Below are 24464 nucleotides of genomic sequence, written 5' to 3' on the forward strand. Positions count from 1 at the left end.
TGGCTTTCGGGGGGCAGGTGTTCCAGCTCATTCTCTGTTAGATTCGAACCTGGCTTTCTGTTTGCCGTTTTTGTTGCTGTTGCTGTTGCCTTTCGTGTCTGTCCATTAGGGCGGAACTTGCATGTCAACGCCTGATTGACGATTGACGAAGCAATGAATAAGTTTGCGGATAGTACGCAGCTCTGATACTGATTGAGAACCAAAAGGAAGTGAAGCTGAAACTTTAGACCAGAGTCCAGGTGCCCGTAGAGCCCTGGGTCTTGTAATTACGAGTCCAAAAGTGTATGAAAGTTTCCTCTGTGTGTGTGTGTGTTTGAAATGGGAACCTAATGGAAACTTTTAGCAACAGAACAAACCTCTCCACACTCCTGAATGTATGGGGATGTATGGACACGCAGCAGCTTGATTGGATAGAGGGAGACTTGGATGGTTGCCTCTAACTTCATTTACTGGGCGGGAATTGCATTTGGACACTCTCCTGTCATTGTTTCCGCTTTTTACGATGATGATGATCATGATGTGATGATGGTGTTGCCAGTGCTAGTGCTCCTGCCTGGTGCCTGGTGTCTCGTCTGTCTATTCATCGTTCACTTGGACACGGCTCTGACTCGTTGTCATCGTCTGGCAGTGTTGTGTCGTGGTGGTTGCGTGGAGGTGCGAGTAATTGATAGAAAGCATTCTTCGTGAAGGAATTATTGAACATTCGACTGGAGCCTCACTCGGAGAGGGAAGTGGAAATTTGATAGACATCCTAATGGAAGATAGCTGAGGGTTCCACACAGTTGCCACAATTCATTCCGAGGGTTTCCTTTAAGCCTCATTTGCCTAAGTGGCGGCTGCTCCTCCCGGAGAAGCGGAAGCCACTTCTCTGTCTCTCTGTTTCTCTTCCGTTTGTGCATATAATTTTCAATTGGATTATGAATGGCATTGGCATGCAACATACTCGTATTTGAAGGGAAGGGGGAAAGTAAGGAACATTTGCTCCTTTCAGTGCTGCTGTTTCAGCGTCATTTATCCCCCCTTCCGGGGCTGCTGCTGCTGCTGCTTCTGTTTCTGCACATTTAATTAAAAATTATTCATGAGCGAAATTAATTATGGCGCGTGGGAAGCGAAGCTCTTCAGTACACTGCAAGAAAATCTGTGTGTTATCAGTGGGTAAATTCGGGCGGAGAACAACAAAAAAAATGTTTGTTTTTATTAATATATATTTTGTTGTTGAATTCCTGGGGCCGAGCCTTAGTCGCACACACTTTATTTTTGGTTTTGGAATTCTCAGGCATTCTCCTTTGCAACTTTCGCCTGTGCGTCCGAGTGGTGTGGCTGCAGTCAAAGAATAAATATCTTCTAAGCTTTTAATCGACATCGATCGATATTCATCGCCAGTGTTGTATAGCTCTGTATTGTTGCCAGTGTAGCCACACACCACACAGCAACCCACTCTGTCCTTCCCAGCAAGAAGAGGAAAAAAAAACAACGGATGGACGAATTCAAAATGTGAGCAACAACAACTAGAGCGACAGGAAGAGAAGGCAGGAGCAGAAGAAGGAGCATACCGCACGGTTGGCTGACTGCCTGGTGAACTTCTGCTGCTGCTGCCTGGCACCACTTTGTGGGGTTGGGATTGGGGTTGGGGTTGGGGGCTGCCTCTTCAACACATTTAAATAGCTGCAACTTCCGTTGCAACTAGTGCAACGAGCAATGGAGACAGCTGCCACCGGTGCTGCCACCACCACTCCCCACTGTAGCCTGGACATATAATTCTGCCACTCGCAGCAGCAGGCAGCAGTCAGCAGTGCTCGAGTGCTGCCAGTGTTGGTTAGAGGCAGCAGAGTGGCACATCCTGCCACTGGCACTGGCACCGGCACCGGCCAATGCTCACTTCAAGCCGCACAACTACAGCCACCCGCCGGATACGCAAAAGTTTCGTTTCCCCTTAGGCACACCATTCCCCGTTCCGTTCCGTTCCGATTCCAGCCCGTTCCGCTGCCCATTACCGTTACCACCGCACACCACACCACACCACACACCACACCACACCCATTTCTGTTGCCTAACAATAACAGCACTTGCACTCATTTAGCATTTAAGTGCAGTTGTTGTTGTTATTGCCACTGCCGCTGCTCCTGCTGCTGCTCCTCCGTAATCGACCTGTGCTGTGCGGCGCTAAAATTGTCGACTCGGTCATCCGAATTATGCCATTTTGTGGCACAAACCAGAGCAGAGCAGAACTAAGCAGGGGAGAGCGATAATGAGAGCCAACCGCTAGATGCCAATCGTCAGCAGCATCATTCACATGCTCATCCGTATACTCAGGCTCCCTCTGCAGCTTCTGGCCTCCACTTCCACTCCCAGGCCCATTTGGACTGCAGAACAAACCCAGCCCGACCCTCGACACAACTCCAGGGTTGTATACATTAATAATTAAAATATATTTTCCCAAGTTTGAATGAAGAGCAGAGCAGAGCAAGCAGCCTCCTCTTCTGACTGCTTCCATGGTTCCATCTCCGTCTCCATATCCGTCTCCGTCTGCGTCTCCGTCTGCGTCTGCATTTCAATTTCGGTCGAGTGTGGGGACTGCGGCTGCGGTACTCGACTCCATCTGGCTGGAGGAGCCATGTCTGCTCTCTGTGTGTATGTGGTTTTTGTTTCTGTTTCTGTTTTTGTGTTGGTAATGATGTTGGTTGATTTCTTGACGCTTCACTGCCGCCCGTCTGCAGGGAGAAGTATACAAAAATGTGAATAAAATGCAAGGATTGAGATTGAGAAAAGTGCAAGCATCATTCAGCCAGCCAGCGAGCATCCTCATTCCTCATTCGTTCGGTGGATCGGCGATTACAGTGCATATTTATGGATTTATGGATATATGGTAGCGTAATCTTATAGTATAGAGCGGGGGGGGGGAAGTGCCACAGCTGACGGCGCGAGGCGGGGAGAGTCGGAAGTTATTTTCATTCCTTCTATACACGATTATAATAAACCCATGTACATATGTACTACATACCCGCCGTGTGGGCACACTGTTTGTGGAACTTCTTTCTACACACACTTGGCACATTAATCCTCGCTGGAGGCAAGGGGCGGGAAGCATTCACGCTTGACGGCATATGAACAGGCATCCAAGCAAGCAACCAACCCACTTTGCGAAATGTCACCATTTTCATCGTCTCCCCATCGCAGGAGTGCAGGGGTAGGGTAAGAAATAGGCAGCCCGCCCGCCCCCAGTCTGATGAATTACACGAGTGCCTGCCCCTGCCTGCCTGACTGCTCCCAGCCTCCCACTCCCACTCCCACCCCAGTTCCTTCCTGCTGCGTTTTGGGTCAAATTGGAAAAGCGGAAAAGCTCAACAATTGTCTTGAAAATGCACTGAAATTCCATGCAGATTTCCTACAGCACATCCATTATTTCTGACTATCGTTCGACTATCCCCGTCCGGCTGGCAGTAGAAAATATAAAAATATATGTACTTTTATTATTATGTAAACGATATTTGTGTGCTGAAAAAGAACTCGCACAGTTTTGGAGCAGTGGCTAAAAATAAATAATAAATAAATAAAAGCAGCGTCGTTTTCCATAATTTGGTTTACGCATAAAAACTTATTTGATTTTAATATTGTCAGCAAACACACACAAATCAGCTGTTTGAATAACCCAAGACGCAATAATGCAACTTTTGTGGCCATGTAAGCCACTCATTCTGCGTTATTGCGTTAATTTCGATATCGATAGAAAATGTACACAAATTGTGTGTGTGCACACTGGCAGGAATCGATCGATTGGTTATATGTACATCAGAATGCGAAATTTTTGAGGGTATTTGCAAATTCGGTACAGGAAAATGTCACCTACAATTTGTTCCACCTACTGCTCGCGCCACTGCACTCCCCGCCCATGCAACGCCCCCCATGCAACGCTTATTCATACGCAATTAGATCAGCGTTGCAGGCAGCTGCAACAATTGGGAGTGTGCAGCTGGGAGCCACCCACCCACGTGTGCAAACAAAAGCCAATCCAAGCTCTGGTTCTGGCTCTGGCACTGCATTTGGCATTTGGCATTTGGCATTTACTACTGCAACAATGCCCCCACCCTACTCGGGCCATGTGCTCCTACTCTTAATTGTTAATGGCTGCGGCCCACTGCCTGAAGCAAGCGTTGACTAAACCCATTTACCATTTACCATTGTTTTCGCTTGTCTACTTGCAGTGCATGGACCCATCGCCTCGTCACTGGTGTCCACCTCGTCGTCGTCGTCGCTGTCTTCGCCCTCGAATGCATTCATCAACACGCCGGCGACGCTGCTCTTCACCACGAGGCATGACATACAGGTGGCGAACATAACCCGGCCGACGGGGGGGCCGCAGATCGATGTGCTGGTGAGGGATCTGGCCGAGGCCATGGCCATTGATTTTTACTATGCGAAGAATCTGGTCTGCTGGACGGATTGCGGCCGGGAGGTGATCGAGTGCGCGCAGACGAACGCCTCCACGCTGCTGCCGTTGTCGAAGGCGCCGAAGCAAACTGTGATATCGACGGGACTGGACAAGCCCGAGGGCCTGGCCATTGACTGGTATACGGACAAGATCTATTGGACGGACGGCGAGAAGAACCGCATCGAGGTGGCCAGCCTGGATGGCAAGTACCAGAAGGTGCTGATCTGGACGGAGCTGGATCAGCCGCGGGCCGTGGCCGTGGTGCCCGGCAAGTGTCTGCTGATCTGGACGGACTGGGGCGAGTATCCGAAGATCGAGCGGGCCAGCATGGACGGGGATCCGATGTCGCGCATGACCCTCGTGAAGGACAATGTCTTCTGGCCCAACGGTCTGGCCGTGGACCTGAAGAGCGACCTCATCTACTGGACGGATGGCAACAATCGGTTCATCGATGTGATGAAGCTGGACGGCAGCAACCGCCGGACGATAGTCAACAATCTGAAGTATCCCTTCAGCCTCACGTACTTCGACAATCGCCTGTACTGGACGGACTGGCAGCGGGGCTCCCTCAACGCCCTCGACCTGCAGACGCGCGAGCTGAAGGAGCTGATCGACACGCCGAAGGCCCCGAATTCGGTGCGCGCCTGGGACGCGTCGCTCCAGCCGTACGAGGACAATCCCTGTGCCCACAACAATGGCAACTGCTCGCACCTCTGCCTGCTGGCCACCAATCCCCAGGGCTACAGCTGCGCCTGCCCGACGGGCGTCAAGCTGGTCAGCGGCAACAGCTGCGCCAATGGCTCCCAGGAGATGCTGTTCATTGTGCAGCGGACGCAGATCAGCAAGATCTCCCTGGACTCGCCGGACTACACCATCTTCCCGCTGCCCCTGGGCAAGGTGAAGTATGCGATTGCCATCGACTACGATCCCGTGGAGGAGCACATCTACTGGTCCGATGTGGAGGCCTACACGATCAGGCGCGCCCGAGCCGATGGCACGGCTGTGACCGACTTTGTCACCTCCGAGGTGCGCCATCCCGATGGCCTGGCGCTCGACTGGCTGGCCCGCAACCTCTACTGGACGGACACGGTGACGGATCGCATTGAGGTGTGCCGCCTGGACGGCTCCGCCCGCAAGGTGCTCATCTACGAGCACCTGGAGGAGCCGCGAGCCATTGCCGTGGCCCCGTCGCTGGGCTGGATGTTCTGGAGCGACTGGAACGAGCGCAAGCCGAAGGTGGAACGGGCCTCCCTCGATGGCTCCGAGCGTGTGGTGCTCGTCTCCGAGAATCTCGGCTGGCCCAACGGCATCGCCCTGGACATCGTGGCCAAGACGATCTACTGGTGCGACGGGAAGACCGACAAGATCGAGGTGGCCAACATGGATGGCTCCGACCGGCGTGTGGTGATCAGCGACAACCTGAAGCATCTCTTTGGGCTGAGCATCCTGGACGACTACCTGTACTGGACGGACTGGCAGCGGCGCTCCATCGACCGGGCCCACAAGATCACGGGCAACAATCGGATTGTCGTCGTGGATCAGTATCCCGATCTGATGGGCCTCAAGGTGACCCGCCTGAGGGAGGTGCGTGGCCAGAATGCGTGTGCCGTGGGGAATGGGGGCTGCTCCCATCTCTGCCTGAACCGGCCCCGGGACTACGTCTGTCGCTGTGCCATCGACTATGAGCTGGCCAACGACAAGCGGACCTGCGTGGTGCCTGCCGCCTTTCTGCTGTTCTCCCGCCAGGAGCACATTGGCCGCATCTCGATCGAGTACAACGAGGGGAACCACAACGACGAGCGGATACCCTTCAAGGATGTGCGCGATGCGCACGCCCTGGACGTGTCGGTGGCGGAGCGGCGCATCTACTGGACCGACCAGAAGACCAAGTGCATCTTCCGGGCCTTCCTCAATGGCTCCTACGTGCAGCGGATCGTGGACTCGGGTCTGATTGGGCCGGACGGCATTGCCGTCGACTGGCTGGGCAGCAACATCTATTGGTCGGATGCGGAGGCCCGTCGCATCGAGGTCGCCCGCCTGGACGGCAGCAGTCGGCGCGTGCTCTTGTGGAAGGGGGTGGAGGAGCCGCGCTCGCTGGTCCTCGAGCCGCGACGCGGCTACATGTACTGGACGGAGTCGCCCTCGGACTCCATACGCCGCGCCACGATGGACGGCGCAGAGCTGCAGACGATCATAGCGGGGGCCAACCATGCGGCGGGGCTGACATTCGACCAGGAGACGAGGCGCCTCTACTGGGCCACACAGTCGCGGCCGGCGAAGATCGAGAGCGCCGACTGGGATGGCAAGAAGCGGCAGATACTGGTCGGCAGCAGCGACACCGACGAGCCGTACGCGGTGTCCCTGTACCAGGACTACGTGTACTGGAGCGACTGGAACACCGGCGACATTGAGCGGGTGCACAAGACGACGGGACAGAACCGCAGCCTCGTCCATTCGGGCATGACGTACATCACCTCGCTGCTGGTGTTCAACGACAAGCGACAGGTGGGGGCGAACGCGTGCAAGATGAACAACGGCGGGTGCTCCCACCTGTGCCTGGCCCAGCCCGGCAGACGGGGCATGACCTGTGCCTGCCCCACCCACTACCAGCTGGCCAAGGACGGGGTCTCCTGCATCCCGCCCAAGAACTACATCATCTTCAGCCAGAGGAACAGCTTCGGCCGACTGCTGCCGAACACCACAGACTGCCCCAATGTGCCGTTGCCGGTGTCCGGCAAGAATATCCGAGCCGTCGACTATGACCCCATCTCGCATTACATATACTGGGTAAGTACAGAGTAGACTCTGGCCATGGATCTGAGTGCGGCGTCTCTAGTCCTTCCTTTTGAACTCCTTCCAGATCGAAGGCAGAAGTCACAGCATCAAGCGTTCGCTGGCCAATGGCACAAAGGTGAGCCTCTTGGCCAACTCTGGACAGCCCTTCGACATTGCCATCGACATCATTGGGCGGCTGCTCTTCTGGACCTGCTCCTTCTCCAACAGCATTAACGTGACCAGGTGAGTCTCTCTGCCATTCAGCTGCGTAATTGTGCTGCTAAAACGTCGCCTCTTTCAGCTTCCTGGGCGAATCGGTGGGCGTCATCGATACCGGGGACTCGGAGAAGCCACGCAACATTGCCGTGCATGCCATGAAGCGTCTGCTCTTCTGGACAGATGTCGGCAGCCATCAGGCCATCATACGGGCCCGCGTCGACGGCAATGAGCGCGTGGAGCTGGCCTACAAGCTGGAGGGAGTCACGGCCCTGGCCCTGGACCAGCAGTCGGACATGATCTACTATGCCCATGGCAAGCGAATCGATGCGATAGACATCAATGGCAAGAACAAGTGAGCAACGAAGATGGGGAGTATGGGGGATCCTCTGTACAAATGTCTAATCTGCTTTTTCCCTCCAATAGGAAAACTCTCGTTTCCATGCACATCTCGCAGGTGATCAACATTGCCGCGCTGGGGGGATTCGTGTACTGGCTGGACGACAAGACCGGAGTGGAGCGGATCACCGTCAGTGGAGAGCGCCGTTCCGCGGAGTTGCAGCGTCTGCCGCAGATCACCGACATCCGTGCCGTGTGGACACCGGATGCGAAAGTGCTGCGCAACCACACGTGTCTGCACAGCCGCACAAAGTGCTCCCACATCTGCATAGCCAGCGGGGAGGGTGTGGCACGCAGCTCTCGCGACGTCTGCTCGTGCCCCAAGCATCTGATGCTGCTGGAGGACAAGGAGAACTGCGGCGCATTTCCGGCCTGTGGGCCGGATCACTTTACGTGCGCGGCCCCAGTGGCGGGCAATAGCGACATGAACAAGGACTGCATACCCGCCTCCTGGCGCTGTGACGGCCAAAAGGACTGCCCGGACAAGTCGGACGAGGTGGGCTGTCCCACGTGCCGTGCGGATCAGTTCAGCTGCCAGTCCGGCGAGTGCATCGACAAGGCTCTGGTCTGCGATGGCACCACCAACTGTGACAATGGCCACGACGAGGCCGACTGCTGCAAGCGACCAGGAGAGTTTCAGTGTCCCATCAACAAGGTGAGTGGACGAATGCAAAGAGATAGTTTGGGAGCTAACCATATCGTATTCCCCTTACCCTTACCCATCAGCTCTGCATCTCGGCGGCCCTGCTGTGCGATGGCTGGGAGAACTGTGCCGACGGAGCGGACGAGTCGCCCGACATTTGCCTGCAGCGACGCATGGCCCCCGCCTCGGATAAGCGGGCATTTATGATACTGATTGGGGCCACCATGATAACCATATTCTCGATTGTCTATCTGCTGCAATTTTGCCGCACGCGCATCGGCAAGAGCCGCACAGAGCCAAAGGACGACCAGGCCTCGGATCCGTTGTCGCCCTCGACGCTCAGCAAGTCGCAGCGCGTGTCCAAGATTGCCTCCGTGGCGGATGCGGTTCGCATGTCCACGCTCAACTCGCGGAACAGCATGAACTCGTATGACCGCAATCACATTACGGGGGCCTCCAGCTCCACCACGAATGGCAGCAGCATGGTGGCGTATCCCATAAATCCACCGCCCTCGCCGGCCACTCGATCGCGGCGTCCGTACAGGCACTACAAGATCATCAATCAGCCGCCACCACCCACGCCCTGCTCCACAGACATCTGCGACGAGTCCGACTCGAATTACACGAGCAAGTCGAACAGTAATAACAGCAACGGCGGAGCCACCAAGCACTCGTCTAGCTCGGCTGCCGCCTGCCTGCAGTACGGCTACGACAGCGAGCCATATCCGCCGCCACCAACGCCGCGCTCGCACTACCACAGCGATGTGCGCATCGTGCCAGAGTCCTCCTGCCCGCCATCACCGTCCTCGAGGAGCTCCACCTACTTCTCCCCACTGCCGCCACCGCCATCGCCTGTACAGTCGCCCAGTCGAGGTTTTACGTAACGTTTTGAGATTTACATATAAATTAATTGAAATGGATATGGCGAAGGCGATTGAGAAACATATCATTATACGTACGGATGGATGGATGGATGGATGGATTGGAGGCGGAGTGTTTTAATTTGTAATCTATTTAATTTAATTTTCACTATTTCTACTTTCTGTAACGTTTATATTTTTTTTTTGTAAATATGTATGTGTGTTTATAATTTGGTCATTTAAGGCTTTAACTATTTTTAATCTTAGTTTAAAGAGCGCCCCCAACGCCCCGACCCATGCCGTGACCTGCCTCCAGCTGGGTGGGGCGGTGGAAATGCCTGAGGAGGACCTTCTCGATCTCGTTAAGTTTCATTTTGCCAGATACCGAAATAGATTGCAGTACAATGCATCATAAAGATACGCGCCAACAATAGACTGCAACACATTTTTGTAAGCGAAATGCAATTATTAGCAATTAGCCATAGATCTTAGATACGATACGATACGATACGATACATATACGATACAATACATATACGAGTACAGTATTTGATAAGAAACATTTTAAAATTCAGAGTGCCAAATTTTCTAAAAAAAAAAAAACAAATGAATGCCAGAAATTTTCACAAAAACCGTCGTCGTATCTACAAATAATTTCAACCGATGATCCGAAAGCATTTACCACTTGGAGACTTAATTTAATAATATGTATTTAGTTGGCAAGTGTATGTAAATAGTTGACACTTTTGTGGATGGAAGCAATATTGACAGCTGCGCAACTATGTATGTATGTAATTCGAAATGTCTTCTTAATCGTTATAAACACCAAAAAGTGCCTCAGTAATGTGTGTTTTATTGTTTATTCTACAAATACGTATATCCTATATGATTTATTCGTAGATAAAACAAATGAATAGTTAGTTATTCATATGACTTGTGTGTTTATTCTTTTTTAATCAATACTTAAACAACAATAAATATCATATTTATAGGTAATTTTAGAGAACGTTTATTGTAACAAAAGAATATACAACAAACAATATTTTTAAATGTAAACCAGTATTTTGAACAAAATCACATTTGGTTTATTGAGTTTTCGTAATATTTGGACGATGATGTTGTCAGGAGTCAACCGCTCGTTGACGCAGAGCTCCGGTATTCGATTTTTCAATTGTTTATATTTATAGGAACATGTGGGGAAACATTACAACACAACAAGCTAGGATTAAATGGAAAATCAAAAGTAAAAAATAATCATAGCAAAATATTTGCTGGTGTATTTTCCGGAATAGTTCAAGTTCGCTCCATAAATGTGTAAAGCAAAATATTATGAACAGAGAAACTGGGGAAAATTGACTATGGAAAAGAGCAACATGAGTTCATTAAATCATCCGCTTTCTTCGTTCATAGACTGTGTTTTCTCCCTCAGTGTTTCCAACGATCTCGTCGCTAAAATCTCTTGATAGTTCTTGTCCTGGCAATATCGCCAACCGTTTGCAGTGCCTCATGCGTCTCTATCATTATGCGGACCTGCAAAGGCTTTGGACCTGGAGAGTCGAAATACAAAAAAATAATATTTAAATTATTAACCTGTTGAAAATGTACTTCCTTTATAAGTGGCGCCTGATAAAATTAATCGCATTTGTGAATCCGAGTTATTCGTACGTATTTGTATCCCTTTTTAAATGTCCATGTATGCCTTACCATATTGGCTTTATTACGCCACATTAAGCGCCATCTCTATCTTGTCTGCTCGTCGACATCTCAATTCTTTCTCTGTGCATGTGTGTGTGCGGTGTTTCTGTCCGCTCTCTGTAATGGCTGATTTCCGTTAGTTTTCTATTTTAGATGATTCTGGTGATGACACTTACTGCTAGAGATGTGACTATCGTTTGTTCATATTAGGAACAACACTAGACTTGACTTAGCTAACTGACTTATCTGAATGACAGTTATGGCATGAGATAAAACGGTATATTACGCCAAAAGCCGTACCCATGTCACTATTTGCGCGAAAACTACTGCTTCCCTTCCATCCCTTTCGCTACGCCGGGAAATTGTGGTCTCTATTTCCGTATTCAGCTATCTGGTAGATAATATAGTTCTTTATGAATTAGGTTGCTCTAGTTAGCTCTTATAGTCTCTGATTAAGAATTTATAGACCTTATGGGGTCGAGAACGCGTTTCTTCTGAGTGCTACATACCCCTGTACTCTTTGAGTGCGTGGGAATAAAAGCAAACCAAAAAGAGGCCGTTTCGAGATGATATCGTTTACACAAATGGTTTTTATTTATAAAAATCACAACTGTAGAAAGTAATAATACTATTTAACAAAAAGGAATGCTTGTTGATGAACAAAATAACACAGAGTGGGTGGCGTATGTAATTTGTACATATGCATGAACATTATGAAGACTACAGACTAGAAGACAAATAGAAATGTGAAATATTGCAAAGAGCGGTTCTAGGAAGGGCGTTTTTAAGCAGGTTTCATGCCAAACCAGCTCATTTTCCAGTTCAATGTGTCGTGTATCAATTTCTCCTCCTCGGATGTCAGCTGAAGTAATGTTGAGACGGCACGGATGAGGTGACGGGCTTCGACCTAGCAGGACGCATACAAACAGATGATAACAGGGTATACTATGATGAGAAAACATTAAGTGAAAACATACCTCTCGACTCGTTAAGAACTTTACAATAACATGCTTTAGATATTGGAAATTGACCTCGTCCATTATGATGCAGTTGGCTTTGTCGCCGCCAGCAAGCGACTCGAGCGCCGCACTATGGTTTCTATAGGGAGTGATCACTTGATGATGAGATTCACTCTCTGAGGAGATTTGCGAACTGCGGAATTCCTTTTGCAGGGTTTTTTTTAGATCTACCAAACGCTGATTTAGCGTTTTTATTGTCTGATTGCCGGCAAAGCATAGAAACATTGAGTCTAACTACCACAGTAACACTTCACTTCCATTCCATCTCACCTTATTTTTCTCCATGATCTCCAGCTGTACGGCTTCATACTCAGCTAGCTTCTGGATATTTTCCTGGGCCGCACTGCTGACCTGCTGCAGGTCTTTCCGGGCCTCGCACATGTCATTTTCAAGCTGCTTATTTCTATCCTGCAAGTCGATCGCTTCACTACGCTCGAGCCGCAGCTGCTGCCGTAGTATATCTTCGCTTTGAGAGATCTCCGCATTTCGAAGTATTGACGTCATTTTCTCCTCGCGTTCGACTTCCAATTGGATGAGGGTCTCCTCGAGTTGGTCTTGCTTTTCGCTCAGTTGTGTTCGCAGTTTCCTTGCCACCTGCTCGGCGTTGGTGGAATATTCGCCAAACCTGTCGTCGGCTGCCGCGAGGCGTGTCTTGAGATCTTTAACCTCTGTTTCCAGAATTTGCTAAGAAAATGCAGTTTATTCGTTTACGTGGCAGTTAAATATACATAGGAATAGGCACATGGGAATGTTGTTGAAGGAAAGAAGCTACCAATTCGAGTTTGAAACAGTTTAATAGAAAGGAAAAACCATTAAATTAAGGTACATACATAATTGGTTAATAGTTCATTTAGCCAAAAGATGGGTTTTTAGAAACAAATCAAACTACTAGTCAGGTTTGGGTTAGTACTCAATCATGCGGTTTAATTAGTGCGACAAGTCCCATTGCAAGTCGTCAGCTTCATTGGACATACTCACAGATTTGTTTCGCTCAAACAGGATTTGCTGCTCGTTCTCCTCTCGACATTCCTTCAGAGCCAGATTCAGCTCATCGATCTCCTCCTCCAGTAGCCTAACCTGCACTCAAATTGCGTAAACAAGGCATAAGAATACTGGCGCTGCGCTATATGAATGCTTACCTTATCATCTCGTTGCTTGACTTCATCAATGGCTTTCTCCAGCTCAAATGCCACTTGCTTGCGGGTCTCTATGGCATCATCTCGTGCCTTGAGCGCCTTACGCTTCTCAGTCGTTTCCTCTGCCACTTGCTTTGATAGTCGACTAACTTGCGTTTCCAGCGCCAGGTTTTGTCCACTCCAAGAACCCTTGATATCGGACAGCTGCAGGTGGGCCTCCTCCAAATGCTGCTCGAGCAGTTTGTGCTCTCGTATGAGCGCCTGCACTTGCTGCTCTGGGCTAAGCTTGGTGAGGGATTCCAGTCGAGACTCCTCTACAATATCCATGCGCAGCTTTAGATTTCTGTTCTCCTCCTGCACTGTCGCCAGGGTGGTGGTCAGAAGATTCTTTTCCTGCTGTGTGGCATGTCGCAGGCGCTGCAGCTCATCACGCAGGTCTTCTGCAACTGATTCAATCGGACGCAGGCGTTCCAGTTCCTCGGCCAGATTCTCAATTTGCTGACTATGCTGACGCATCGAGCCCATCCGATCCACGGCTTCTTGTTCGCGGAAGCTGAGAAGATTTTTCAGCTTGTCTATTTCCACTTGCTGTAGATTTTGAATCTTCTCCTGCTCCTCGCAGTACATATCCTTCTGCGTTTGGGCCACCCTCACGCTCTCCAATAGGATCTCGTTGGTCTTGTCGACGCGTAACTTTTCCTCCTGCAGCTGCAGCAGGTTCTGGCCGAGACTGGAGACTTTGGTGGTGAGCTCATTGCATTGGCTCCGCAACTGGCACAGTTGTTCAGACTTAAGGCGTATCGTATGGAAAAAAAAACAGATGTCAAACCATTATCCCAGTGTTTGTACACACAAAAATAGACATATTGTTGGATCTTACCTCGTTGTATATGCTGCCACCGCCCATATCATCAGCCGAGTTGGAATTAATGCTAACTCGACGGCTCCGTAGCCGATAATTATTGTTGTTAGCGTAGCGCTGCTGCTGTTGGGGCTGGGATGCCGACGTAGACACATCTTCGCCGGTCTCCTCCTTGATTTTGTTTTTCAGCGTCGCAAACATTCTATTCTGATAACTGCTGCTATTACGAGGCCAGGCGGGCCGTCCTCCTGCTGTTGCGAATCGAAACTTTTTGTGTATGCCTGTGAATCCAAGCAAAGCGAATGGGAATGGTCTAGCTGTGCGGGCGGACGCTCAATAAACGTGCCTGTGGAGCGTTTATAGCATTGCGTTATATCTGTCTCCACAGTGTGCTAGTTGCTTATCAGAAAAATGTAAATTTTTTGTAAACACAATATCGACACACGACAGAGTCGATACTATCGATAGTGCCATCGATGGTTTTGCAGCACCTACTGACAAGGTTGCATCCGGAAAATGTTTCGATAGCAGACGCCGAAAACAGCTGAAAATGCGCGGTAATTTTTCCAAAAAAAAAAAACAATACTTGTTTGTGTTTTGTGTCTTATCAAATTAAAACTAAAATTTCGCTGAAATAAGCTAACCAAAATACCACAGATTAGTAAAAATCAACCGGAGCGGGACCCACAGACATGGATCAGTCCAAGCAGGCTCTTCGCGACATTTGCGACAACGCAAATCTCACCTGCGCCTCGTCCTTGAAGGAAATTACTCTTATTGAGACTGTCACCAGTTTCCTCGAGGAGAATGGAGCGGCCGAGATAGACAGAAAAGTGCTGAGGACACTGGCAGAAGCCCTGTCCAAAAGTGTGGACGAGTAAGTAGCCAAAATGCATAATAATACCTGCCAATATGTGGGAAGACTGTTTTTATTTTACCCAGAACAGATGATGGGCATATGTACGCCCATCGCATCTCGATCTTACCCACTGTGCGCAAGCAATATATTTATCTGCTGATCGGAGAATAATACAATACGCTCTCTGCGGTGGCTCTCCGAGTCCGTGAAAGCCTCCCTTATGTACATACCACATGCCATACATATACATACATATTCTGCCCCGTCGCGTTTGTTACCCACCCCAAAAGTTTCACGAGAGCAAGCGAGAGCAGCGTACAATCCGCTCCGGGTACAGTGGGAAATGCGTAGCATCTGCTTTCAGTGTGTGCGAGTTTTACTGAGCGCATTTTCCTTTTTCAGAGCAGATGAGGCTGCTGGTTTTTCTCCGTCTCTCCGTGTTTCTGTTCAGTCATTTATGTTCTGGCTTTCGGTTTATTTGGACGTAGAATATTTTGAATTAATTTCGCGCTGATATTCTATTCGTTTGCTGTGCTTGCGCCATTCGCTCTTGTTCTATATATCACACACACACACTCATAAATACATACACATGCATATGTAAATAATAAGAAAACAAACTTGCAGTTTAAATAATCAAAAGGGTCGCCTATCGTACGTGTGTAAATACATATATGTGAGTGAAGATAACAGTGAAGTTACAATTGTTTATACGGTTACAGAATATATGTAAATAAATGCATTTGCATCTGTAGATAACATGTAAAGGATGCGAAACGAACAAAATATTGTGTGATTATGCGCGGATGTACAACGAAATATATATATATATACATATATGTATGTACATCGCTGCATGTAGAGTATCTCTCGCGCCCGTCAGTGTCGTTGTTGTTGTTGTTAATTTGTTGTGTCGCCAGCGATGCTGTGGCTAATTTTAGTCACGGAAAAGTATAGAAATTAATTTGTTGTTGAATAGCGGATTCCCAATTGCTCAATCCACAATCCACACCCATATCAGCAGCAGCGCCAAGCCCTCCTAACCGTAGATATCCCACCTTATCAGACGAACAGAAAGTGACACATGTGTGTAGTTAATATCTACACGCGTATGTAGCAGGAGATTAACCCCGTGTACCGATCGGATGGAAGGGGGTTTGCGCTTCCTTTGTGTGGCTGCCTACCCTTGCCGGGATAAAGTACAGTGTCTGATGCACGTACATACATATGTATGTATGTATATTCAGAGTCCCCGCATTAACGGCAAATTAAGTGCCCCCCAACCCTCACATATCACTCAATATGCTGTGCTCCTGCACTACTGTTTATTGTTATTGTATCGCTCTGTTGAATACTGCAGACTGCAGGCGCCTTTGTGTGCCATTATCCATAGCCTGACACCCACTCGAGAGTCGCGCCAGGTAGCCAGGTAGATGACTGAGGCGGCAATGGGATTAATTTGGTTACCTGCCGCGGTATGGGGCTATAAAGCCAAGAGAGGGTTCAATTCAGGTGTCAACAGGACACGTCCTAACACGTCTCCCACCGCACAGTTTAGGGTCCACCTGTTGTTCGGGAGACCATTGATTTTCAAGAGCGCCTCTAGTAACCATAGCTATGGCACGGACAGAGCCGTCGCCACAACAAATGAGTGCAAATGTTTGGCAGAGTTTTCGTCGCCCTGTGTATTCTGGCCTGGCCAGCGATTGTCGTTCGTTATACTGCCGTGCGGCTCTTCCTTTGCTCGTTTTGCTAATTTCCCAAAATAAATGTGGTCTTTGTGTGTGAGAGTGTCCAAGTGCTGCTGCATCTATGGCAGGGGCCTGGTCTGTGCTAAAATGTGCATCGAGTGCGCCGTCCATCCAATCCATAGAAGTATATTATGCCTATCCACCGGGTTGTCGGGTTCTTTGAAGCTTCTTCCGCCCTACGGCTCACTGCGCTCCCCTTAGACAGCAGACAGCAGCAGCAGCAGCAAATGACTCATAGTTTGCTGCCCCTTGGGACGGGACATAGTCTGTGGTCTGTCGTCTATCTTCTGTCGTGTGCCGTGCAGCATCGCGCGGTATTTAGGGAATAAAGCCAAGAACAGCAACAACATCAACATCAAGCGGTGACGTGTCTGCTCTTAATTATAAACCAAAAAAAAACCTATTTAAATATCAAATATAGAGTTTCCGCAACAGCCCTACTTCAAAAAGTGAACAATATTATATGTACATGCTTACATACATAAATAAAAGTGTCTAATGTTGAAGAAAACGTGAAAGCTATGGCGGGTATATTTCGATCTACGTCTCTGAATAACTCAAATGAAACACAGGGCTCCTCGCCGTACAAGCGATTCTCATTAAACCCGGGCAGCAGTCCATTCTGGTAAGTAAATGGTTCATTCATTTGACTGAATGGGGAATAGATTTAAGGGGCGGAAGTGACTTCTAAGCATCATACGACTTGTGCTCATTCAACTGTGAATTGAACTGAAATTCAGTTTGCCAAAAAAAGAACAGAACTTTGAATGGGTGTGTTCCGCCACCAGAACTGTAAGATAGTTCGAAATGATCGTGGATCATGGAAGAGGGTTCGGTTCGGTTCGGCTATCAAACGATTTCAGTTTCAAAAAAGAGTTTTAATGCCATAAAAACCCACTGAGCTACAATTTTTACGCTTCAGTTGAGAGCCTACAAGAGTTGGAGATCATTAAAAGTATACGAATATACTCGTACATATAGCGTATATGGCCTAGGATTGTTTTGGACATTCAGTTCACTTCTAGTTTCCAGCGCACGAATAAGGGGGAGGCAGGGAGCTAATTAATTAATTAATAGCCGCCAGTCTAAAGTGCAATGCAATGCAAGCCACAAATAGAATAGTGTTGCATTTGTCCGTAGATTTTCCACTAACAGATCGGGCCAAATAATTGAAACCGGTTTGGATTCCGATTAAGCTTCGATACAGCTGATGGTCAGAGTCAGAGCCAGCGTCTCAGAGCCCCAGTACGTGACTGGAACTCACTTGGAATGGCCCGATCAAGTGGTGGAGTGCTATGCCTGCCGCTGCTGCTATGCCTGTGCTTCCTGGTTCTGGCCCTGGCCGTTCGACTGAAGCCCTGCGATCTGGCCGGACAGCTCTACATCCTGGACGTGCCCAAGTCGGAGCTGCCACTGTGGCTGTGCATTGCGGAATTCGAGAGCCGCTTCAACACGCATGCGGTGGGGCAGGCCAATGCGGATGGCTCCCGGGACTATGGCTTGTTCCAGATCAGCGATCGCTTCTGGTGCTCGCCGCCCAATCAAACGGATTACTATGCCTTCAACGAGTGCAACGTGAACTGCACGCGGCTGCTGAGCGACGACATTACCATGGCCGTGCAGTGTGCGAGGGTCATACGGAGGCAGCAGGGCTGGACGGCCTGGTCGGTGTACGGTCAGTTCTGCAACGGCACGCTGGACGCTGCTGGCATCGATGAGTGCTTCCAGACGGGCAATGATAACACCACCACAACCACCACCAGCGGCTGTGCAGAGAGTGAGTCAGAGCTGGCAGATTGTGCCTGACGGACGTATGGACGGGGTCAGGCGCGGGTTCGTGGGATTTATGACATCACTGCCGAAATATGTGTGCAAATAAAATATTAATTAACGTTTAAGTTTGAGTTTGAGTGTTTTTTTTACTTGGCTGTGTCATCCAGAGGTCATCATCCCAGAGCCTTAATTATTCCATTCCACTCTTTCCATTCCAGCACCAGTCCCGGAGTCTTGCAAGATGTGACCATGGAAAACTCATGTAAGTACCAGGCACCAGCGGGAAGTTCCAGCTTCCAGGCTTCCCATCCCAGTAGGTGGCCCGAATAATGTTAATGTGGAAGCCACAGATTTTTATAGTATTTAGGGTTTGGCAACACATCGAAGCGGTCTTCCCAGTTTGAATATATATATTTTTATACGGATCTATACTTGAGCATGGAACGGAAGCCGCGAAGCAGTCGCTGCTTGTCGCGAAATTCATTCAATTGCAGTGCGCACCGAACATAAACTCTCCTTTAGAGTCAGTCCACTCACTGTGTCCTGGACGTTTCCTTGTTTCTCCCACAGATGCCAGTTTCGATGCGGGCCGCCTGCAAGGCGACAGCCACTCGCCGTTGGCCATGCCGGGCCGTTCTATGCGGAACGTGGAGGAGCAGATGTCGACGCTGCGCAAGGAGAACTTTAATCTGAAGCTGCGCCTCTACTTCATGGAGGAGAGCCAGCTGGGGCACAATCGGACAAACCATTCGGGCGAGTCTCTGTCGAAGCAGCTGATCGACGCAAAGATTGAGGCCGAGGTGCTGCGCAAGACGGTCGAGGAGAAGACGGAGCTGCTGAAGGACGCCGCTCGGGCCATATCCCTGCACGAAGAGATGCAGATGAAGGCGGAAACCGAGAGCCAAGCGCTGATCGATGAGCTGCAGCAGCATCTGCGCCACTACGAGGTGAGTGTCGAGTGTTTTGAAGGTTGGATCGGATCGTCCAATTCCCGTCTTTATTCCCCACTTGGGCATTTCAGGAAATGGAAGCCGCCCAGGAGGGAGACACCAGAGCGGTGCTGGATGAAAAGCTAAAACACTTGGACTCTGAGGTGCTGAGATTGAGGCAGGAGCTGGTCGAGGCCGGCATGCGGCAGATAGCCTGCCAGGACCAGCTGAAATCGGCACAGGCCGAGCATCAGGAGACGCTGTCCTCCTGCGAGGCCAAGATCCAGGAGCTGGCCATCAAGAACGCCGAACTGTTGGAGCAATTCGAGAAGGGGATGCAGTGCAGCGACGAGGCAAATGTAAGTAAGGTAAACAACAACAAAATGGAATGGGAAAGAAAGCAGCTGAAGAGTAGATTGGATGAGTACGCGGCCAACATCAGTCGGCAGGAGGTGGATTTGTGTTTGCTGCGGCGTCAAAACCCCTTTGCCTCACTCAACGCTAAAAGGCGTCAGCAGGCGGCTCTGTTTCCTCTGGACAACGCCTATTGTAGCAACCCTGGGCCTGGGCCTGGGCTGCAGCGCACTGCCAGCAACTCGTCGCTGAACTCAAACTTCTCGGCGATCAGTGTGCTGGGCAGCAGCAAACAAAGCTCGGCGTCGTCGGTCAGTATTATTGGAGGCAACGGCTATGCAATGCCAGTGGATGCAGAAAAGGTGACTTACCCCTAACCCTCTCATCGCCAGGAGTTGTCAATCAATTAAACGCCCCCGTCGCCCACAGGGTCAGCGGTATCAGCGGATGCTGCATAATGACTGTGCCCGAGAACTGTTCCGGCTGCCAATCCCTGCGCCAGGGAACCACTTACAAACTTCCTACTCGCTGCCCAGCCTTGCGGGACTCCGCCAGTTCTTTGCCAAAATGTGGGGCAACATGAACTTGATGTAACCATCGTGGATACATCGAGTTTCGGTTAATAGTTTCGGTTTTGTTTGCAACATTTTTCGGGGGGAACAAATTTATCGTTTTGAATTATTCGAACCGCTGTTTCAGGCAATAAATACGAGTATTGTTACTCCAAAGAGACTCTAGACATTCGTTTGCTTTCAATTGCAGGTCAAGCAGGAGATGGACGCCCAACTGGCGGACAAAATATGCGAGCTGCAGGATGCCCAGGAGAAGGTAAAGGAGCGCGAACGCATCCACGAGCAGGCCTGCCGCACCATACAGAAGCTAATGCAGAAGTTGAGCAGCCAGGACAGGGAGATCAAAAGGCTCAACCAGCATCAGAAGCAGCAGCACCAGCCAGAGCAGAATTCTGTTAAGAAAGAAGTGAGTGCTGCCAGGGGATGGATTGCCTGTTAACAATTCTGAAATTTATGTGTCCATGTGTTTGCAGAACGATAATAGCAGCCAGGCCAGTATATCGCCATCGGCAACGGGCCGTTCGCTGAGTGACAACGAGGCCTGCTCTTTGGAAATATCCTCGGCCCTCAAGGAACAGTACGAGCTCACGATGGCCGAGCAGGAGCTGAAGATCAAACAGCTGCAGGCGGAGGTTAAGAAGAAGACGGCCAATCTGCAGAATCTGGTCAACAGGGAGCTGTGGGAGAAGAACCGCGAGGTGGAGCGCCTTACCAAGTTGGTGGCCGCCACCCAGCAGCAGTCCCTGCCGCAGATCAACGAAGAATCCAATGGCTCCATTGATTTGCAGCAGTCCTTCACCGAACTGGAGTACTCCAAGGCACTGGAACGCAACAAGCTGCTGCAGCGGAAGGTGGACGTGCTCATCCATCGTCTGGGAGACGATCAGCAGAACAGCGCGGTGATTGGACAACTGCGGCAGGAGCTGCGCCAGGTACAGGCGGACGCCGAGAGCGCGAATAAGTGGCGCCTCGAGTGCGCCGATGTCTGTGGTGTGCTGACCAACCGCCTGGAGGAGCTGGCCGGGTTCCTCAACTCGCTGCTCAAGCACAAGGATGTCCTCGGTGCGCTGGCCGCAGATAGGCGGCATGCCATGCGTCGAGCCGTCGACCGCAGCCTGGACCTGTCCAAGAGCCTCAACATGACGCTGAACATCACTGGCGCCTCGCTGGCCGATCAGAGTCTCGCCCAGCTATGCAATCTCTCCGAGATGCTGTACACCGATCCAGATGCCGATGCCGATGCAGAGGCCGATGCCAGCCACAAGACGTACAACTCCCACGAGGAGATACGCGCCGTCGCCTCTGCTGGCGGTGGTGCCTCCATCAGTCCAACGTTGGAGCATCTAAAGGCCGAGAACAAGGCGCTGAAGCGGGAGCTGGAGAAGCGTCGCAGCACAGACGGGCAGCAGCAGCGAAAGGAGCGCCGCTCCCTGCCCCTCCCCACCCAGCAGCTAGACAACCAGAGCGAATCGGAAGCTTGGTCCGAGCCGGACCGTAAGGTTTCCCTGGCCCGCATCGGACTGGAGGAGACCTCCCACAGCCTGGCGACGACCGAAAACCGGCCCAGCGAATCGGAAAGTGAGGGCCGGCGCGCCTGCTCGGCCAGGCAGGAGCGCAGTCGCACCAGCGAGCGCATTGCTCAGCTGGAGGAGCAGATAGCCCAGAGGGATGAGCGCGTCTTGAACGTGCAATGCCAACTGGTGGATCTGGACAATCGCTACAAGCAGGAGCAGCTGCGCTGCATGGAGATCTCCCTGCAAATGGAGCAACTGCGCGCCGTCAACGAGGCCCTAACGGCCGATCTGCAGGCCATCGGAACGCAGGAGGATCAGCAGATGGACGAGCTCCAACGTCTGGTCGATCTAAAGACCAAGCAGATCGATCAGCTGGAGCTGGCCCAGAGCACATTGACTGCAGATGCGCAAATCACGGACATGGAACTGCAGGCCGCACAGCAGCAGCTCCTGGAAATGGAGGAACAACACGCCGTGGCTGTGGACCAGGCACAGGCCGAGTTGGCGGAGCTGAGGCTGGAGGCAGCGCAGAAGCTCGAGGAAGTGCAGCGCCTGCACCAGGAGGCGCTCGAGCGAGACTGGGTGGCTTTGAGCCTATACCAGGAGCAGGCCCAACAGCTGATCGAATTGCAGAGGTCCCTGGAGTGCCACCAGGAGAACGAGTTGGAGCTGAAGCAGACTCTAGTGGAGAACGAGCTGGCCACGCGCTCGCTCAAAAAACAATTGGACGAAAGCACTCTGCAGGCCTCCAAGGCGGTCAAGGAACGGACCAAGGCCTACAGCGACAAACTGCAGCTGGAGAAGCGCACAGAGGAGCTGAGGCTGCAGTTGGAGCTCCTCAAAGGGGGGCAGCAGCGCCAACTGCCAGCTCGTTCCAACAGCAGCGATGTGTCGCAGTCGGGATACACGTCGGAGGAGGTGGCAGTGCCAATGGGACCACCAACTGGCAATCACTCCACCGTGCCGGCCAGCATGGCAGTGGGGGGAGGGCGCGTACACAGCTTCTCGCCAGATCTGGGTATAGAGAGCGACGCCGGCCGGATCTCCAGCGTTGAGCTGTGTCCAGCCACACAGCGTGCCCTACTCACGACTGTGGAAATGAAGAGTGAGACGCTGTCAGGTGCTAAAGATGGTAAGCATTTTAGATTTCGATTCTTCGAGGGAGAACCATCCACTAAATCTTTGTATTATTCCATTTACAGAACCCGTTTCGCCTGACACTGGCAACATTGAATTGAATGTGTCCCAGCAACAGCAGCAGCAGCAGCAGCCATCTGCAGCAACAGCACACGACTGTGCCAAGGTAGATCAAGAAAATGCCGAATTGAAGCGTAAACTAATCCGCACCAAGCGCGCATTCGAAGACACCTACGAAAAGTTGCGTCTGGCTAACAAAGCAAAAGCACAAGTCGAAAAAGACATCAAGAATCAAATACTAAAAACGCACAATGTGCTGCGAAACGTACGCTCAAATATGGAGAATGAGTTATAACAATTGATTTGACGTCGTCGGCCACTATATCAGCATTAATCGAAGAGTCTCATATCATCTCACTGCTCATCCATTTGTTACTAGACGTTTGCCATTCTCCTTGCCATGTTCTTCTGTTCTATTCATTAATATTCATTTTTGTGTAAACATTTTCTGTTTTTTTACGTTGCTAACAAGATATTAATTTTTAATTTTGTATGTGCTATGTGCCTGTATTCTTTTTGTACCATGAACGAACAGAACCGAACAACCGAAACAACGAAGCTATTAATATGAATACCTATTTGCATTTTCTAAAGACTGTATAGGGAACACACACAATAATGCTAACATTGATCAAGAAGATTTACTCAATGAATGAAATATCACACCTGTTTTATCACACCCCTCCCCAGAAAACTTAACAAAATTTCTAGATGCTGCTGACTGAAGAAATGTATGTAACCAGAACCTGGCACACTCATTCATATTGAATGACATATGTATAGTATATGTGTATATATATATATATCCCCAATTGTAGCTAAACATAAGAACATCTCTTAGTTTGTCCCTATTTTTTTGCCCAATAACCCATCAATTGCATGTTGTAGCTACAGAGAGGGTTTGCTTAATCTATTGCTCTTAACCTTTGCTTTCTTTTCTTCAATCCTCCCGCTCCGAATCCTCGATTTCAGTTGATCATCGAAACGGATATTGAAATAATTGTTTGATTTGTACCGCCGCAATGGTCGTTGCCATCCAATCGATTAACTTGTATTGAAGCCTCATTTTGTACAATGTGTAAAAAGTAGCTCCACGCTGTCCTGGAGTTTCGATGAACAATACCTAGAATCTTAAGTAACTTGTACCATGTCGTTTTATGGAATAAAATATTTCGTTAGAAGAAGAATGTAATGTGTGGCAATTCGAAGAGGATGTCACTGCCAAGGCAAAGCCCTGCGGGGAGAATTCCCTAAAGGCGCAGTAGGCTCTTAGAATCCTTGGTTGGCCTCTAAAACAACTTCCTCCTGGTCGAACTTATTGCTCGCAGCCTGAGTGACTTGGACTTCTAATTTGTATTTAGAGAATAGACAAAACTGTTGCTGTAGATCTCCATGGTGCGGTCACAGTCAAGTCACCTTTTTCGCAAAACATCGCTGCCACTTGTAACTATGCGTTTATTAGGTAAATATATTATTATGTT

The 24464-nt window shown here is 50.0% G+C and overlaps 4 protein-coding genes and 2 long non-coding RNA genes across 13 annotated transcripts in view; 3 read left to right on the plus strand and 3 right to left on the minus strand.

Annotated features, from left to right (window-relative positions):
• The window catches only part of LOC111075574 (low-density lipoprotein receptor-related protein 6), a 29883-nt gene extending 19505 nt beyond the window's left edge, over positions 1 to 10378 (plus strand). For all 3 annotated transcript variants that reach the window (XM_041594253.1, XM_041594254.1, XM_022368936.2), the window contains exons 3-7: positions 4203 to 7216; positions 7290 to 7447; positions 7506 to 7775; positions 7847 to 8474; positions 8546 to 10378. In XM_041594253.1, coding sequence (XP_041450187.1) covers positions 4203 to 7216; positions 7290 to 7447; positions 7506 to 7775; positions 7847 to 8474; positions 8546 to 9346 — 4871 coding nt within the window. In that variant the 3' untranslated portion in view covers positions 9347 to 10378. The remainder of the gene's footprint in view (positions 1 to 4202; positions 7217 to 7289; positions 7448 to 7505; positions 7776 to 7846; positions 8475 to 8545) is intronic.
• On the minus strand, positions 10338 to 11227 carry LOC111075575. Of its 2 annotated transcripts, none has more exons than XR_002607958.2 (3): positions 11194 to 11227; positions 11027 to 11143; positions 10338 to 10869 (listed from the first exon to the last, which is right to left on the minus strand). It is a non-coding gene; the product is annotated as an uncharacterized LOC111075575 (long non-coding RNA). The 2 variants fall into 2 exon arrangements; XR_002607959.2 differs by having other exon boundaries at positions 11027 to 11134; positions 11194 to 11208.
• A 364-nt stretch (positions 11228 to 11591) lies between these two features.
• On the minus strand, positions 11592 to 14468 carry LOC111075569 (golgin subfamily A member 1). The gene is made up of 6 exons (XM_022368927.2): positions 14053 to 14468; positions 13176 to 13961; positions 13015 to 13113; positions 12307 to 12720; positions 11995 to 12234; positions 11592 to 11924 (listed from the first exon to the last, which is right to left on the minus strand). The coding sequence occupies exons 1-6, from the start codon at positions 14233 to 14235 to the stop codon at positions 11802 to 11804; spliced, it is 1845 nt and encodes a 614-aa protein (XP_022224619.1). The 5' UTR covers positions 14236 to 14468; the 3' UTR covers positions 11592 to 11801.
• Positions 14469 to 14620: 152 nt separating this feature from the next.
• Positions 14621 to 15462, minus strand: LOC121404580. Its single transcript, XR_005968081.1, has 2 exons — positions 15021 to 15462; positions 14621 to 14938 (listed from the first exon to the last, which is right to left on the minus strand). It is a non-coding gene; the product is annotated as an uncharacterized LOC121404580 (long non-coding RNA).
• On the plus strand, positions 14623 to 24164 carry LOC111075568 (centrosomin). 5 transcript variants are annotated; one of them, XM_022368925.2, is made up of 8 exons: positions 14623 to 14911; positions 18636 to 18679; positions 18988 to 19364; positions 19439 to 19714; positions 20463 to 20678; positions 20746 to 22918; positions 22989 to 23089; positions 23956 to 24164. In XM_022368925.2, exons 1-8 carry the CDS (start codon positions 14727 to 14729, stop codon positions 23989 to 23991), a joined length of 3408 nt encoding a protein of 1135 aa, XP_022224617.2. In that variant the 5' UTR covers positions 14623 to 14726; the 3' UTR covers positions 23992 to 24164. The 5 variants fall into 5 exon arrangements, with proteins under 5 accessions (XP_022224617.2, XP_022224613.2, XP_022224615.2 ...); XM_022368924.2 differs by lacking the exon at positions 14623 to 14911 and adding exons at positions 15351 to 15569; positions 17066 to 17269 and having other exon boundaries at positions 22989 to 24164; XM_022368921.2 differs by having other exon boundaries at positions 14624 to 14911; positions 22989 to 24164.
• On the plus strand, positions 17875 to 18594 carry LOC111075570 (lysozyme 1). Its single transcript, XM_022368928.2, has one exon. It carries the CDS (start codon positions 17914 to 17916, stop codon positions 18448 to 18450), a length of 537 nt encoding a protein of 178 aa, XP_022224620.2. The 5' UTR covers positions 17875 to 17913; the 3' UTR covers positions 18451 to 18594.
• Positions 24165 to 24464: the final 300 nt, after the last annotated feature.

Source organism: Drosophila obscura, unplaced genomic scaffold, assembly GCF_018151105.1.
Source record: "Drosophila obscura isolate BZ-5 IFL unplaced genomic scaffold, ASM1815110v1 contig_25, whole genome shotgun sequence".
Taxonomy (NCBI): domain Eukaryota; kingdom Metazoa; phylum Arthropoda; class Insecta; order Diptera; family Drosophilidae; genus Drosophila; species Drosophila obscura.